Raw genomic sequence first — 17,637 nt, forward strand, 5'->3', positions numbered from 1 at the left:
AACAGAGTAGAGCCCTTCTTGGGAATTTTGTTGTCAGAGGATTACTTCTAGGGGAGGAGCCCTTGAAGGAGTTTTTTGCTTCAGCGGCTTAGTGCTAGAGTGTCTCAGGCTAGAGGCCCCAAGCGACCTTCGACCAAATGGATTTTCACACAGATGCGCAAGGTTGGCCTGAGCAGGAGACTGGAGGACCATTTCGCTGTGAGTTTGCTCCGCTCCTTAGACGAGCTACGAAGAGGCCTAGAGCAGCATCAGCCTACTTGGACGAAGGAGCGCCTGAGACAATCCCTTGTTTCGAACCCCGTGGTTAGCACTAAGAGAGGCCAGTTGGTTGGTAGTAGGCCTCTTGTTTCTTGGGGTCCCATGGCAGAGGGTCCAGCACGCACTTTAGGTGACTCGCTACAATTTTCAAGCTTGTTAGAGGAGGTTCATAGCATCCAGCTATAGGGCATGAGAGGGTGCCGAGCATGTGTCAAGACACCACAGAGGCAGTGCAAGCTGAGTGGCTCACACCTCTCGAGTCAGCAGCGCCCAGATGGATGGGCGCCTTCACGCGACTGGAGGTTCTCATCGCAGTTCGGGTTCTCATCGCAGTTCGGGCTTGCTCAATAGAGGCCCCATAGGTGGCACAGTGCTGTTTTTAGAGGATCCGAGTTGTGGGCATTTGTGGGAGGACTTGTGTCATAGATCCTAGCCCAGCAGCTCTTGAGACTGGCCATTGGAGGCTGTTTGCTTGGGAGTGCCTCCACTAGCACAAGTGGAGTGGGATCCTGGAGAGTGGTTTTTGAGGGGCCCTTTCTCCTAAACCGACCATCCAGGTGTCCGTTTCTTTCAATACACTGTTCGAATGGACGTCACAAACTGATAGCACGGAGAGAGGCTCGGCTTGCTGCAGCACCTCATTGGTAGGAGGAGAGTCTCACAACTAAGTTCTTGTCAACTTTTTGGGCGAGGTGGTGGGACTCCAGTGTCACAAGACAGGCACCACGTGCCAATAGAAAAAAATAGACTGAACAGACTTTTAGCACTTCAATAACAACTGAACTGAGAGGGAGAGATGACAAGCGACACGGAGTGGCAGAATTCCACCCCAGAGAGTATTGGCCCCAAACCTTGACGCCCCTTTCAATATTTCTTTATGTTGCATCCATACATTACAAGCAGGTAGTCCAGACTCTACACCTTCTCCAAGAAGCATGCCGAAGAAGGAGCCCATGGCCTCATATTCAAAGGCCCTTGGCCTATGAAAAGCCTTCAAACTCAAAAGCTTCTGGTCCAAAAGCAATGCCAAAAAGCTGCCAACGTAAATCACGGAATTCCATACAACTGCCACGTCAGCACTGTAAGCGTAATTTTTGGAGCCTCCATACAGCTTCAACGTCATCAGTTCCACACTATGTGTGTGTGAGAGGGTCCAGCTTTATTCTAAATGCTTTTATGTCACTTGGGCCCCATCGGACGAGGTCCCATAAGTTAGTAGGACTTCTTCTTCTGTTGTTGCTCGTCTTCTTAGGGTTTAGGCCCCTTGGCCGGGATCTGCAAGTTGGCTCCATTCTTCAGGGCTTGACACGTCAGCAATTTGTGACACCAGACAACCGCAGCGAGTCACTTTGTTCCAATGGCTGGTTGCACATCGAGCTACAGCAGTTGCCAGCTGGCTTGTACATAGTGGTCTCTCGGCAACATGCGTAGCTTGTGACCATCCTGTGGAGAGTCAGCGCCATTGTCTTTGGGATTGTCCTTTGGCACAACAGGTTTGGCTTCGTGTCCTTCGGCTGATGCCGGCTCTTTCCATGACACGACAATACACTTGGGGGGCAGCTGCTTGGTCCACTCTCACGGGCCCGACACTTCAGTTTGAGCTATCCTCCACCAGCATGATGATAGTGATGCAAGGGGGTCGACCTACACTCCAGCCTGCTACAGAGCTTACTCCACAGGAATGGTGCAATGAGAGAGAGGAATGTTTGGAGCTCATCGATGGCCTGACACTCTGGTTCATTTGGCGGGCTGCTGCTTCTGTATCTTTGAGGCTCGCCTTGTACCACCAGCAGAGACTGTTCGTGATCTTTGGCTACAGCTGGTCCATACTCTCAGAGGACAGTTTGAGAGACTCCAGGGCAGCTCCGACCGCATGCGGGAGCGTAGAGAGGCTTTCCTTCGACTCTGGCGCCCTGGGCCTTTCTTCACCATGGTCCAAGATGTGTTGAGATGGCACTACCGTCCACCTATGTGGCTTTTCCCTCCTCCCATCTCTTGATTTAGCCTCATTGTACAAATGTTTTTTTTTCATTGAGAGAGACTCCTCCTTATGATTGTTGTAGCCCTCTCTAGCAGAGGTGGTTGTAGCCCTAAGGGCAGTTTCATTAACTAATAAAAGAATCTTTGTCTCGTGGAATAAAAAATCAGTTGAATTCATGGACTCTCAACTTAAAATGATTGTCCCAAAGTCGCAAGGTCAGCATCACTAGTAGGTTTATCCAGTTTGTCACCAGGCTGTGGCAACCACTAACCTTAGTTGTTAGTTTCTTTCCCTTGATTTTTACTCAATTTTTGGGACCCTCTTTTTGAAGTCACAAATGGCCGGACATTGTATGGCCAATGTGAAACAGCCAACGGCCGAGAGTTTTACCCGGAGCAGTGAAGGCTAGGCTGCCACGGGTTGGGTTGGTCGGCCAGTCAGCACTGAAATCCGAGCACTTAAAGTATGTCTAGGCTTAGTTCAAAGTCATTTAGGCCCCATGCGACACATATAACTAGGTGGATACTAGGAATTTAGCTCAAGAGGAAACTGGACATGTGGTAGAAGGAGAGCAATCTGCAAGCCAAGTCAGGTGGGAACGCCCATTCTAAGTGAGAAAAATCAAATTTGGTTGTTCCTTCTTCATTAAGTGAGCCTTTTATGAGTGTGAGCAGTGATCCCAACTTTAATGGAAAGATTGTTTTCTCCCCTGTTCTATGTAGCACGATGATTCCGCTCTCGTGCACCTCTCTCCCCTTTTGAATACAAAATCCTAATGCCCAACTGCAGGGCTTTCCATCTATATGTACAGTTATGCACGATTGCCGAGGCAAGAGCCTCTTGCACAGGTAGTGGATTAGCTAATTGCTAATCTCCTGCAAGCACTCTAGCTTCCAAGCCGTGTTTTTGTTTGAAGTGTTAAATTCCAATATTAGGTTTATTCGTGAAGTTGCTTTGTGTCGTAAAGTTCAAGTAAAGATCGGGTGAAAGCTAAAGTCTACCGCCCTCTAGTGAGTCTATGGACCGGTTTCATGGTTACATTGCTAGGACAGAATCACTTTTTTCTTAAAGAGTGAGCCTTGGTTGATTTTGGTGAGGACACAGAGCTCTGGCACTTGGAATTACACTATGACCGACACAGAATGATGGTATATGGACCATTATTTGTAAGTTCAGCAAGCAGGCCCATATTATTCCTGCCACAACGAGAAAAAAAATTATCAGATGGCATGGTTGTTTATATACAATGTGTTTAAGTACCATGACATGCCACAATCAATTATCAGTGATCACGATCCTCGTATGACGAGCTTGTTTTGGAGAGGCGTGTTTAAAAACATGGTCACTACGCCCAAGTTTTCCTTGTTTCATTCACAAACTGATGGACAGCCAGACGAGGATAAATCTAGTGTCTTAGATCTGCTGTGGGGACCATATTAACCTATGCTTGAGTATGCATATAACAATACGGTGCATTCGTCGACAGGCAAGGCACCTTTTGAAATTGTTACGAGGTTGGCAAAAGGGTTCCTCCCATTTTGCACCCAAAGGATAAGATTTTCAAAACGAATCGATATGTAGAAAACATGGATGAAATGTATAAGAAAATCAAGCTTGCCTTAGAGAAGACTCAGGTAAAGCAGAAAAAAGATGCTGATCGTCACCGACGTGAATTGTTGTTTTCACTTGGTGATTGGGTTCTTTTGCAGTTTGAAAAAGCAAGGTTAAAGAAGATGAAGGGCAAGGAACGGTTGTTTCAAAGCTCAGCATGCTTTACTATGGGCCTTTTCAAGTACTTGACAAGATCATCGATGTTGCTTATAAGTGGGAATTGCCTTACACTTGGAAGATTCATAATGCGTTTCATGTGAGTCTTCTAAGACCCTTTGTGGGTGATGTGCCAAGAGATCTACCAAATGAAGATCAACCAGAAGTTCAAAAACTTGATCAGATCTTGATACCAGAGTAGATTTAAAAGGTTGTAGACATTTTGGAAATGCCAACTACTTAAGATGGCTACATTATTACGAGCTTCCTCCTCAAAGAGAGAAACCAACGAGGTATGGAATGGAGTAGTGTTTTTATGAAAATGTTTGGAGAAAGAATGTAGCTTGTGGTAGTGATTTTTTTGATAAAGAGTGTCTTGTTGTAGTCATTGTGATGGCCACTTGAGATTCTCTTATGTAAATTTCCCGTTTTTTCAACAAAGGAAGACATTGAATGAGTGGCACATAAATAAAAAAACGTCAAGGGAAAAGTTGCACGGCGTTGTTTGGTGAAGTTTAGGAACTATCCACCTATGGATACGAACTATCCACCGACGACCGAGAGTTTCACCCGCAATAGTTAAGGTCAGGTCTTCACGAGTTGGTCGGGTTAGTCGGCAATAAAATCAGAGCAATAAAATTATGTCTAGGTTCAGTTCAAAGTCAATTAGGCCCCACACAACACTTATAGGTTAGTGGGTACTAGGAATTTAACTCTAAAGAGGCAAACATGACACATGGAAGTAGGAGAGCATTCTGCAAGCCAAGTTAGTTGGAGGGCGCTCATTCTAAGAGAGAACAATCGATTTTGGTTGCTCCTCCTTAATTAAGTGAGCCTATTGTGTGTGTGAGTGTGAGAGAGAGAGAGAGTAGTGGGTGCACGTGATCATAACCTTAATGGATAGCTTGCCTTCTTCCCAGTTCTATGTAGCACGATGATTCCGCTCTCGTGCACCTCTCTCCTTTTTTGAAAATAGAATCGTGATGCCCAATTCAAGAACTTTCCATCCGTAAGTACAGTTGTGTGGGCTCATGCGCGATTGCCGAGGCAAGAGCCTCTCGCACAGGTACTGGATTAGGTAATTGCTAATCCCCTGTAGGTACAGGTGAACTTGGAGAGATTTCACGTGAGCAATCTCGTTTGATTCAAAGGGCAAGTAGCCCTATAGGTGTGGGGGCTCGAGGGCTTGCTTCAGATGAGTCCGACAGAAGACACAAAGCCCGAAACAGAAAATTACAGCCTGCTGTGTATTTTTCCAGGTTTAGGGTTTTGACCCTTTTGGATCCCTGATACCCCTGTGAGCTTCGGGGAAACTAGGGGATCACTGTACAGGTGTTCTGGTGCATTTTCGGGGCAGAAAACAAAGAATTCAGGTGCTGAAATTTCTCACCAGGTTTGAGAAAGTGCTCAAAAGCGTCAGGAAAGTCACCTTTTGCTTGGGGATTTTATCTGTGAAGCCTCCTACTGTGGTTATGCTGTCAAATCGAGATAGAGTAGGTCATTTTCAGCGCGAATAAAGTGGGAGAGCTCGTAGGATCTTACAGGATTTCTCCAAAGTTTTAATTGAATAAAGAAATACCGAGAGGGGCGCCAACCTTTGGGACCAACGTGGTGTCGCCAAGTCGTGTTTTTGTTTGACGTGTTAAATTCCAATCATAGGTTTATCATAAAGTTTCTTTGTGTCGTAAAGTGATCGGGTGAAAGCTAAAGTCTACCGCCCTTAAGCAAGTCTACAGGCCGGTTTCACAGTCCAACAATCTAGAGTAGCCTCTATGTCACAAACTGCAAACGTGTCAAGCCACTCAAGAACGGAGCCAACCTGTAGATCCTGGCGAGGGGCCTAAACCCTACGAGAAGCAGCAGAAGAAGTTTCACCAACAAGCAAAGTCTTGCCGAGTGGCCTATTTTTAAAGAGGAGTTTCCACCAACTTATGGGACCCCTTCCGATGGGGCCCAGGTGACCTAAAGACATTAAGACGAAGGTGGACCCACTCACACACACAAGAATTGTGTGATGACGTGGCAGCTGTATGGAAGACCCGCAAATTACACTAGACTATTGATGTGGCAACCTATACGAAATTCCCGGATTTTGCGCTGACATGATGACGAGGCAATTGTACAGATTTCCGCAAAACGTGCTGGTAACTTTTGGGCACTAGTGCTTTTGGACCGAATGCTTTTGAGTTTGAATCTTTTCATGTAACTGTTTTCCATAAGCCAAGGGCTCATTCTCTGGTACGCTTGTCACAAACTACTGATGTGTCATGCCATTGAAGAACTGAGCCAACTTGCAGATCCCGGTCGAGGGCCTAAACCCTAAGAAAAAGCAACAAAAGAATTAGAAGCGGCACAAGAAGTTTTACCAACTTGCAAAGTCTTGCCGAGTGGCATATTTTTAAGAGGAGTTCCCACCAACTTATGGGACATCGTCCGATGGGGCCCAAGTGACCTAAAGATATTAAAACAAAGTTGGACCCACTCACACACACGAGAATTGCGTGATGACCTGGCAGCTGTACGGAAGACCCGCAAATTACGCTCGATTGCTGACGTGGCAACCTGTACGAAATTCATGGATTTTGTGCTAACATGATTACGTCGCCGCTATACGGATTTTCGCAAAATGCGCTGGCAGCTTTTGGGCGCTAGTGTTTTTGGGACTAGATGCTTTTGAGTTTGAGGCTTTTCATGTAACTGCTTTCCATAGGCCAAGGGCCTTTAAATATGTGAAGAGGGCTCATTCTCTAACACACTTCTAGGTGAAGGTACAGAGCGTAAGTACCAGCATTGTACCGAGTTCAAGCAATATAAAGAAAAACTGAAAGGGGCACAAAGGTTCAGGGCCAGTGGTCTCTAGGTAGAACTCCGCCACTCCCCGTCTCGTGTCATGCATCTCTTTCAGTTCAATTGTTATTTGAAGGGGTTAAAGTTGTGCAATCTGTTCTTTTCTGTTGGCACGTGGTGCCCGTTCCCATGACAGTGGTATTAGTGCTTCACGCATGTGTTTTTTTGAAAGCATACCCGTCCTACCAAAAGAGTAGAAAAAGCAAGATGGTGCTTCCAAGATTTCCAAGAAATATTATGAAAGAATCTTCCTGTCATGACCCCGGACTTAGTAGCCCCTCCCACCCTAACTTCATTGCAGATTGAGGGCGCTCCCGTCTTAATCCCTCTGTCTTACAGGGCATAAGCCATAAAAATCACTTGCAAGAGAAGGATCAAAGATTTTTCAAGCCTCTGTTTTTCTCAGAGGCAGTGCCATACAATGGTGAATGTCTATACCTACCAAATGGCACATTCCAAGGACTTGGCAAGCTTTCAATAAATTTTGCCCGAAGTTACATTCTTTCTCAAATCTTCCTTTGGAGTGCAGCTTCTGGTAGAGTAGGGTAGCGTGAAATGCTTGCCGCGGAAAACCCTAGCGGATTACAACTTGAAATTTCTTGACATCTCTCAGTAAATGTCTCTTCTAGAGCTGATAACCTTGGAGACCCAAAGTGATCAGAAATACTGTCTGTCGATGCTTATTTCGACTTCGAGAGCTTGTCACCCATGCTGTAGTCGGCTACAACTTGATGGCAGACTCAAGATGGAAAGCCAGTCGGCTTTTCAGGCTTGTTTGAGGTCGAGATTGCTTTTTAAGATTGAACTTTGCTTGAGAATTTGTTTGAGAACTTGTTTGGTGATCCTGCTTGGAATTTGTTTGAAATGGAGAGTATCTGTTTTAAACTTGTCCTGGTGCCGATTTGAACTGTGTGACTCTCGTTTTAATACTAGTTTCAATGCTTAGTGATTTGCTCCCCGGTGGAGTAGTGAGAAATGTTATTTTGGTATGAACGACGTAGACGGGATGTCTGAGGAGCGTTGCGCTTTATGCTTCAAAGCCTAGGAACAACGCAAATAGGATGTCCAGGAAGCGTTTGGTTGTATGCTTGAACCTCCAAGCAACACAGGCTGTGTATGGGGAGTGGAGCGTTTGGTTGCACCGATCCTCTGAACTCATGGTCCGAACCTTTTTAAGTTATTTGCAGGGACAATGATAAGGTAGTCTTTCAATAGCTTCATACCGCAAACCATTCGTCTCGAGGGAGTGCTCAACGGCGCTGTTCGTTGTGTCTTATAATATGCATATGTGAGCATTTGTGTTGCACTGTGATGTGCCAACGGCTGAATATTCCTTATTGGACGAGATTTTTCTAGAAAGCCAACGGCCAAGGATATCAAGAGCTCTGATCTGGAATAAGACTCCTCAGTGAATGAGATTTTTCTTAGAAACCAACGACCCAGGGTATCAAGAGTTCCAATCTGGATTGAGAAAACTGATTGTCCCTCGGAATGTCCCTCGAAATATCCCTCGGAAATTTTTGAGCTAACTTGAGTTGTTTTGTAGATATGAAGTAATTGTCCACGATTACTTTCTTTCAAGAAGAGGGATGTCACAAACTGCTAACGTGTTAAGCCACTGAAGAACGGAGCCAACCTGCAGATCCCGACTAAGGGGCTTAAACCCTAAGAAGAAGTAGGAGAAGAAGTAGAAGCGGCACAAGAAGTTTTACCAGCTTGCAAAGTCTTGCCGAGTGGCCTATTTTTAAAGAGGAGTTCTCATCAACTTATGGGACCCCGTGCGATGGGATCCAAGTGACCTAAAGACATTAAAACAAAGCTGGACCCACTCACACACACGAGAATTGCACTGACATGATGACGTGGCAGGCTGTACGGATTTTCGTTTACGCTAGCAGATTTTGGGCATTGCTTTTGGACCAGATGCTTTTGAGTTTGAAGGCTTTTCAAGTAAACTGCTTCTGGGGCCTAGGGCCTTTACATATGAGGCTAGGGCTCATTCTCTGGCATGCTTCTTGGAGAAGGTGTAGAGCGTGAAGGACCGGCTTGTACTATGTTGATGCAAGGTTTGGGGCCAATACTCTCTAGGGTGGAATTCCGCCACTCCGTGTCGCGTGTCATCTCTCTCTCTCTGAGTTCAGTTGTTATTGAATTGCTAAAAGTCTATTCAGTCTGTTCTTTTCTATTGGCACGTGGTGCCCGTCTCGTGACATTTTCAGCCAGTGAAAGACGCCATGAGCCTCGACGTTTTTCAGCCTTAGCCTCGTAGAAGCCTTACCCTTACTTCACAGTAGATCCTCGCCGTATTCAGCCCATCGTCGTCGTCGTCGTCATCATCGCCGCAAGTGCAGATTTCAGCATAACTTCAGCGATCCAATTTTCAGCCCTAGAGCACCACTAGCGTTTTCAGATTTTCAGCCCTTAGCCTCCTTGTCGTCCTCGCCATCATCGCCGCAGTACCTAGCACTTAGCCTCATAGTATCTACACCCTACAGCAAGCATCTCGGCATCATAGAACCATTGTACTAGATTTGTGCAATCTAAAGCAAATACCTCTCTAGCAATAGAGAGGGGGGCCCTTGGAGGGGGGTTTGGGACCCCATCTGATGTCGATCCTCTCTCTCTCTCTCTCTCTCTCTCTCTCTCTCTCTCTCTCTCTCTCTCTCTCTCAGTTTCCAATGATGATTTTCTTGACAACTTTGTCTGGAGCAAGAAGTATTTCAGAGTTTGAAAATCCGAGTACATTGTAAAAAACTATGCCAAGCAAGTAATGCTTCCACTAAGTCAAAGCATCTATCACTGCCAAGAGCTCCTTTTCATTAATCTGTGCAATCCTCTCAGTCTTTGAGAGCAATCCGACTCTCACAAGCTACTACATGGCCCTCTTACATTAAGACTGCTCCCAAACTGCTTCCACAAGCATCATAGTAAACCTCAGAAGAATTTTGCAAGTCTGGTAGAATCAACACAGGCCCAATATTGAACTTTTTCTTTAAGTCGCTCAAATGTCTCAATCTGTGGAGGTCCCTAAGTGAATGGTCCCCCTTTTTGAGGCAGGGTGTGTAATGGCGAAGGAATCTCCGCAAAGGGTCTAATGAACTTCCTATAATAAGAGCACAAGCCCACAAAGCTCCTCTCACGCACATTCTACAATGTAGGCCAATTGCGAATAGCCTTTTGTTGGATCCATGTTAACACCCTAGGACGAAACTGAGTCCCAAGTGTAGCTCTGGCAGAAAGTACTCACTCTTCTTTCCATTGATCATCAACCGGAGTTCGCGCAATGCTTAAACACTTGTTTCACATGTTCTCTATCCTCTTCTTTGGTCTTGAACAAAACAATGATGGTATCGACAAAGGTGTCCACATTCTGTCTTGGCCATTGAAAGATGCTGTCCATCATCCTATTCAACGTTGCAAGAGGATTTGTGAGACCAAAAGGCATCACCAAAACTCGTACAATCCAAAAGACGTCCTGAATGCGTTCTTGCTTTGCTTGAATGAAGACATCATTCTTGTTATGCCAAGGCATTCCCAAAGTACACCAATCCAAGTGGCATGATACGTAAGTCCTCGTGCCCTCTACAGCCCTGACAATGTAAGCGGAGCTTGCCAATGAGAGGCATTACGGCGACTTCATGCCCTTGCCTCTTGCATCGAACACTACATCCATTTGGGGCCCCATGTCCTTGGGCTTAATTTTAAGACAAGCCATCACCTCGATAGAAATAACATCCAATCCTCAGTTATTCATACATATATACATATATAGACATGTATATAGGACCTCATACTGACCTGCAGCCTACATTAGAAAATTAAAGGCAAAGAGAAGGTTAATGATTTAGCTGGGAAAGTTCCACATCCAATCCTAAGTTAGTCATCCTCAGTTGACCATGGAACTGAACATGAAATGGAGTCTGGACCAAGGAAACCTATTTGATGCCATTTCTCAAAGTACCAAAGTATGTGATGAAGAAGTGCCAATGTATGTGATGAAGAAGTTATTTGCAGAAAGGATCAAGTTAGTCTACTTTGATGAGAATTTGGCCAAGACAAAGGAGCCAATTAAAGCCGTAAAAAGATCCTCATTCATGGCTGAGACTGATGCATATACTGGTGTAGACGAGTTCAAGAAGATATTTGATGCAGTGGAGAAGATAGGCCAAACAAGGCCACAGTTCGATTTCATGATGAACACAGATGCTGAGTGCCTAGGATACCCATCCTGCATTATCACAGACTCAGGAAGAAGATTAAAGCTTAGTAGAAATCACCTGGACAACATCATGAAGATGATTGATTTCTTTGTTCTCAAGTAGCCCAGTCTTTTCAAGTCCATCGATGTAATCCACCAGATGGTTTAGTATTGCATGAGTGACCTGCTTGGTCTTCACAGCACGAAGAACCTGGAAAGAAGATAAGGATATTTAAAAAACATAGCCATTGCCAAGGTGATACCTGACAAAGAAAAGCAACAAAATAAATGATCGGAACATCAAGGAGACACACCAAGAGCATTTGTGAAGATACACGCACGCCGCGCACAAGACACCTTTCTTTTGGTGAAACTAGACTTGCACATAAGCACACAAAAACAATTGCAAATGCAAATGCAAACACATACATACAGCTGTAATCCAGTCTTTAGTATCCAACCTCAGGAAAAGTAAGCCGAACATCCTCTAAAAATTCCTTTGCTGCAGCTTCCTCTACTTCACTTTCTTTTATTACCACTTCTGCGATCTCACTTTCACCTGAATGACGAAATATCTTGTCAGTTGCGAATGTTGGATGCTTATGGCTTTAAAGCCTCGTAATCGGCATTTCATAAGAGTAGAGATTTTATAATAAAAAAGATTGCCAAGTGACAAAAAGTGGGAAAGGGAGAGGGGGAGAGAGCCTTGAGGGAGAGGGTGAGGTTGAGAGCTTGAGAGAGAGGGTATAAATCCCTTCTTTGTATAGAGAGGATGGGAAGAAGAACCCCCCCTCCCAAAAAAAAAAAAAAAGGCTCAAAAGAGCTGCCCCAAACAGCCAATTTTTTTTCAGTCACATTTTTCAAACTTGGGTATTCTGGATGCTGCCGTTCCGCGTTCAGCTTGCTGTTCAGGTTAGGTCTCAAGAGGGAACGAAGTTCCGTTGCCGTCTCCATTCCGAGAAGTGTCCGGCTTGGGAACGCGTTTCAGGATCGGGACGACCTACCTTGCATGCATAGACGCTGTTGGGAAAACAAGAGCAAATGGCACCTCTATGGCAATGTCTTCCAAGCAAGACACCCCCCTCAAGTTACACTGCCCAGCTTGTGTGTAACACATCGAATGCGTATGTGCTGATAAGAAATACTCGCACCCAAATGACCATCACGTGCTATTCAGCAGATAGAAAAGTTGCACTCAAATTGACGTCCTAGTTCAGCATAATTCCCTACTTCAAATAGACTTATTAATAGACACTATCAAACAAATACATGTCAAAGAATAAAAAAGGCATGCTTAAGCACCACCCCAACCCCAAAAACTACCTAGTTCTTGGCCAGTTGAGTTTCATGTTTTATCATAAATGAAAGCATCAAGACCTATAGGCTATCTCATGTTGGAGATTCAAAGCACTTATGTAAGCCATGTGCACATAGCGGGGTCCAGCTTTGTCTTCCCTGATTCCATGCATAACCTTACTTGGCATCTCTCCATGCTTCATACTTTCACAAATTTAGGCAATAGTTGAGAGGTATACAGAGGAATTCAATGGAGGTTAACTTACGAAGGATGTCACATGCCAATGTTAAGCACGTTCACTTCAATGAACAAGATATAGATTATATTCTAAGAAGTCACTATGTGCTCAAGGACATATGGGCAAGGATAACGACATAGATTATAGTAAAGATGGGGGATTTTGATGAGCTCGTGATTGCACTTGTGGATTGGTTCTGTTCATGTCAAAGAGATTGTATCCAAAGGAAGATAGCCAATTGATACTCACAGATGGAGGATCAAACCAGCAATACCTTACCAAGGGATTTATCCAAAGGATGCCCAAATGTCAGGGTTACTACTAGGATGTGAGCAACGATTAACGCTTTCTGGTGCAAAAACATTCATCTTATTCACTTATTTTGGGAGAACCCTACATTACCATAGTGAGGATGGAGACTAAAGTTCTTGATGATGGTTCAGTATATGATGGGATCTCAATTAGAGATAGGAAAAAGGTTCTTTAGTTTTACATGAATCACACCAAAAACATGGACAACTTTCAAGAACGTGCACTTTTGAGGGTGAACAAAGGGTTTAGAGAATCCGGGATTGTATATTATTTTCTAGGAAATGCTCTAGCCCACCTTTGATGGCCAAGATACTTTTCTTCATGATTTTTGGGTTTAACCTCAAAGAGCTCAATATTGTTCAAAATGTTGAATGACATGCAAGTGGGGGAACCAACATGTTAGTAGCATTCAAAGTGAGTTTCAACGAGGCAAAGCACTTCGACCATATGAACTGAGCTCAAGAGTTTTGAAAGAAGTCTCTTTTGTGGATATATTTGCATATCTTGAAGAAATCATAAAATGCAACTTACAATATGAGAATGATGTTTTAAAAGTACATAACATTGATATATACAAGCTGGTTTTACAGTTTCAAGAAGAGATAGGTGTTAGCGAGTCGCCATGATTGTCGACGTTTGCAACATAGTTGTTTGGCCCTAACATATCAATACTCAAAGAAACGACTCAGATGGGGCACAAAGACTCTTTGAGGGTGTCAAGCCCAAAAAGTGGACCTCCAAAATGAAGCTATCATCAGCACTAGAAAATCTATCACTCTCTAGTCCGGCAATTGTGCCTATGTCCCGTCTCATCGCTCTAGGTCATCACACATTTTGGCACTCAATAGAACCTGAAATGCAACGAAACTTTCAGAGGAGGTCTACTAGGCCTAGGCGCACTATCCTACCAAGCCTCGTTGCAATCCAACAAGGTACCAAAATCACAATCCATCATGATCAAGGTCCTGAAAACTACAAAAGCGCTATCCCGAAAGGTTGCTCTATGGTCTAGGATCACTCTTCTATGATCAAACTGGCAGAAAACAACCATTTTTGCACTCAAAATAACAGATTTAGCTCACAAAGGCATTCGCAAACCACAATGAAATTGACAATGATTACACTACACTTAACTTAAAGAGTAAGAGACAAGGAACACAATGCACTTGTTGAAATCAAGATCGAATTACTAGAGCTTGACAAAAATGGATTACAAAGTGCTTGAGTAGTCGCTCTCAGTCGTACGCATAGAGCTCTTCAAAACTTTAGATAATGATACAAAGGTTATGTTCAAACTTGAAAATTTGAACTTTATACCTAGGGCTCATTTGGCTAGTGGCCGACTTACAAGGCTTAAATCTTAGGATAGAAACAATATAACGCAGATTTTACAATGATGTATAATCATCTCCCTCAATAATCATAACTCCTGTTTTTTATAAAAATTTCTCAAAAAAATAATAGGATCACAAAAATTAATGGCCCTGTGATGATGTGGCCAACTAGAAGGGTGCATGCTGGCTGCTTTTCCCTACGCTTTGGGAGAGAGAAAAAGCCCCTCTTTGCTTTATTTAGCGAGAGAGAGAGAGAGAGAGAGAGAGAGAGAGAGAGAGAGAGAGAGAGAGAGAGAGAGAGAGAGAGAAACTCCTGTTTTATTTTTACAAAACTTTTGAGCTTTTGATTTTCAGCTTTTGGGGCTCTGCTTTTGGCATCCCTTGTAACCTTTAAATACGCGGGTTGGCCTCTCACAACTCAAAGCATCTGGACACAGAGTCTGAGTGTGAGTGCCTGCCCGCACTCTTGTACTTTTGACCTCAGCTTAATACAAAAACAAATACCGAAAAGGGTGCCAGTCTTTGGGGCCAATATCTAAAGGCACGGAACTCCGCCGGGCCAGTGTTGACTCAATTGTGAATAGTCAACTGTTTTGAAGTGGTCATTTGGTGTTGTCGTGGTGGATTCTTGACTCGGAGTGTCCAAGTCTGTTACAGTGGCATTAGAGCACACTTGATTTCTCTTCTACGAGAAATTTGATCCCAATTTTCTTTTCCCACGGCACCTATGGCTTCAGGCAAAGATCAGCTGACTCCCTCTGTATCCAAGGATGCGGGAAGGGATCACAACGAAGATTCTGCTAAGGAGTATGGCCCGCCTTGGCCTACTCATGCAGAGCGTCGAGAGATGGAGTGTCGTCAATTGATAGGCGATGCAACAAAGATGATGCTCAATTTTGCGAAGGACCCAAAATTTGCAAAATATATGAGCGAGACTTCTTTCCAGGAAGTACATGAGCAGTGACAGAAAACCACACCACCACCCCCAAAACCATTCTCAAGAAACCTTCTACTCACAAGAAGTATTCAAAGAAGGAATTAGAAGAGATGGTTGATGCATGGATTGCTCAGCTTTTTGACACACAAAACAAAGCTAAAAAGGACAGCAGAAAGCAGAAAGAAGGGCATTGACTTCTCGGGTTATTTGGGTCGTCAATAGACATTTCAAAAGGCAAAGAAACAGAAGAAGCGTGTTCGATTTGAAGGAGTACCCAGTTCTTCTTCTGATAGTTCTTCTAGCTCATCTGACTCGAGCAAAGAAGACCGAAAAGGCAAAAAGCGAAGCAAAAGCAACGCTTCGGAAAGGGCAAGAAAAAGGCAAAGAAGTCTAAATCTCGCCCCGTGAGTGACAGTTCTACAGAGGACTCGTCTACAGACAGTTCAGACTCTGATGACAACAACTTTTATGCAAAGAGGAAGAATTTTTACAAAGCCAACCAGTATCACTTTCTGGAAGACAAAAGCAAGAAAGTCCGAGAGTTTAAAGAAGGTGGACAATCAATTAAATTTGACAGGTTTTCGGGATATTGAGATGCTTCGAAGGCTTTGTCTTTTGTACAGCACTTTGACATCGCTTTCGCGGGAGGACGTTACTTAGAGCACTCTAAGATTCAGAGAGGTACCTCTTACTTTAAGGGGAATGCTCGAACTTGGTGGTCCACGCTTCTATTAAGCAAGATTGCGCCAGCTAAATGCCTGAAATTTAAGAGGCTTTTTTTTATTCTTCTTGGTTGACTCGAGAGTATGAACGTGATATACAAACTACTGAAACCATCTTCGGATGACCAAGAAAGATATAGTGGACGCTTATTGCGAGAGATTCTGGAGCTCTTTTCTACCCGCCTCTTCATTTAAGAAGATCTCGTTCAAGGAGCACATTCAGCGGTTTACCTCGGGTCTTCCTACAGAGATCCGAGATCACTCCTTGGAACAAAAGTCAACTTCTATTCACGAGTTGATGAGCCATGCGAAACGGGGTTTTGCCATCCACTCTGGTAGTATGACTTACCCCACCGATGAGATCATGACACAAATAGCTGAACAGACTTTGACAAATGAAGGTATAAAGAGAAAGAGAAACTCAGAAAAGAAAGATGCACGACCCAAGCTTACTCCTCAGGAGCGGGCTCGCTTCATCAGGAAAGGAAAGTGCTCTTGATGCTGGGAAACTGGACATATCTCCACGAAGTGCCCTAAACAGTCACAAAGAGAGCACCCAACAAGGACGACGAAAGGCCTGAGAGTTCGAGAGCAACTGAAGAACGTGGAAGAAAAGGCAAGATGAAAACAGGACTGGTTCCAGATTGTGTGGGTATCGATCCCAGCACGTTGGACGAGAGTACAGAACTTTGCCGAGCTTGGGGCAAAGTGAAAGACCAAGAGGCCTTGATCTTCTTTGATGAAGGAGCCAAGGCAAAATTCATTCAACGGAATTGGCGGCACGGCTCGGGATCACTCCCAATCGGATGGGACCACTTGCGGAGGCAATTCTAGCGGCACCCGGCAGGGACGTAGCCATTACACTTGTCATTGGCAAACTTCGGTTGCATTGTCAGGAGTATTTGGGGCATGAGGATTTTTACATAATGCCTTTGGAAGGTTGTGGTGTTGTCACAAAAATACGGAAGCGTAAACTGACGTTTAATTGCACTTCAAATACTCAAGAGAATTAGAGGGAGCGAGAAAACTTGACACTTCATTGGGGACCAGAAGATGGGCTGGTCCCCCCCCCATAAAGAGAATATCTTTATTACTAAGGGAGAATCTTTACAAGCACAGGAACGGGGTATACGCCCGTCCTCTATTATTTCTTCTGTTCTGTTCTGACTACTGACTGAGAAAGTGTTTCCACTTTCTTACTGCTTAGGGGATTTCCCCTCTTCTCCGAGACTGGTTGGAAGCTCTCAAAAAGAGAGTCTATCTTCTGAAACAGCTCATCGGAAGCTCTCACAGAGGAGAGTCCATCTTCCGTTATGTGTTGCCTTCATGCTCATTCCTTCATGCATAGAACACAAAAGAGAAACAAGCAAAATGCACACGCACATGCTTGCTGTAATTTTCTGCACATAACCTGAAATTCTTACCTGTACGCACCCCTATGCCGAAACAGAGGTCTTCTTCGCGATGGAATCGCGCCAAACTTGATGTAGACTTAGGATAAGGAGAGAGAAGAGGATTTCTATGGCTGATCTGCTGAAAACAGCCCTAATCGAGGTGATTAGGGGCTGAAAACAGAGAATTACAGCAGCCGCACTCTGCTAAGAGAGCGTCTACGGCAGCTTCTCGCGATGAAACTTCACCAAAAGGTGTCTATGACTGTGAGATCCCTTGTTCTTGACAATGGGAGCACAAGGCTACCACATATGTCGCAAGGGGCTGCTCTCAAGCTTCAATGGAGGGCTCCAC

At 44.4% G+C, this 17,637-nt stretch overlaps 1 protein-coding gene across 9 annotated transcripts in view; it reads right to left on the bottom strand.

Annotated features, from left to right (window-relative positions):
• Nucleotides 1-17,637, bottom strand: part of SOS1 (sodium proton exchanger, putative (NHX7) (SOS1)) — a 234,962-nt gene that overhangs the window by 59,073 nt on the left and 158,252 nt on the right. For all 9 annotated transcript variants that reach the window (XM_086519996.1, XM_086519995.1, XM_086519994.1 and 6 more), the window contains 2 exons: nt 11,513-11,610; nt 11,131-11,262 (listed from right to left, as the gene is read on the bottom strand). In XM_086519996.1, coding sequence (XP_086376122.1) covers nt 11,131-11,262; nt 11,513-11,610 — 230 coding nt within the window. The remainder of the gene's footprint in view (nt 1-11,130; nt 11,263-11,512; nt 11,611-17,637) is intronic.

This window comes from Adiantum capillus-veneris, chromosome 9 (genome assembly GCF_014529385.1).
Source record: "Adiantum capillus-veneris isolate H3 chromosome 9, ASM1452938v2, whole genome shotgun sequence".
NCBI lineage: Eukaryota > Viridiplantae > Streptophyta > Polypodiopsida > Polypodiales > Pteridaceae > Adiantum > Adiantum capillus-veneris.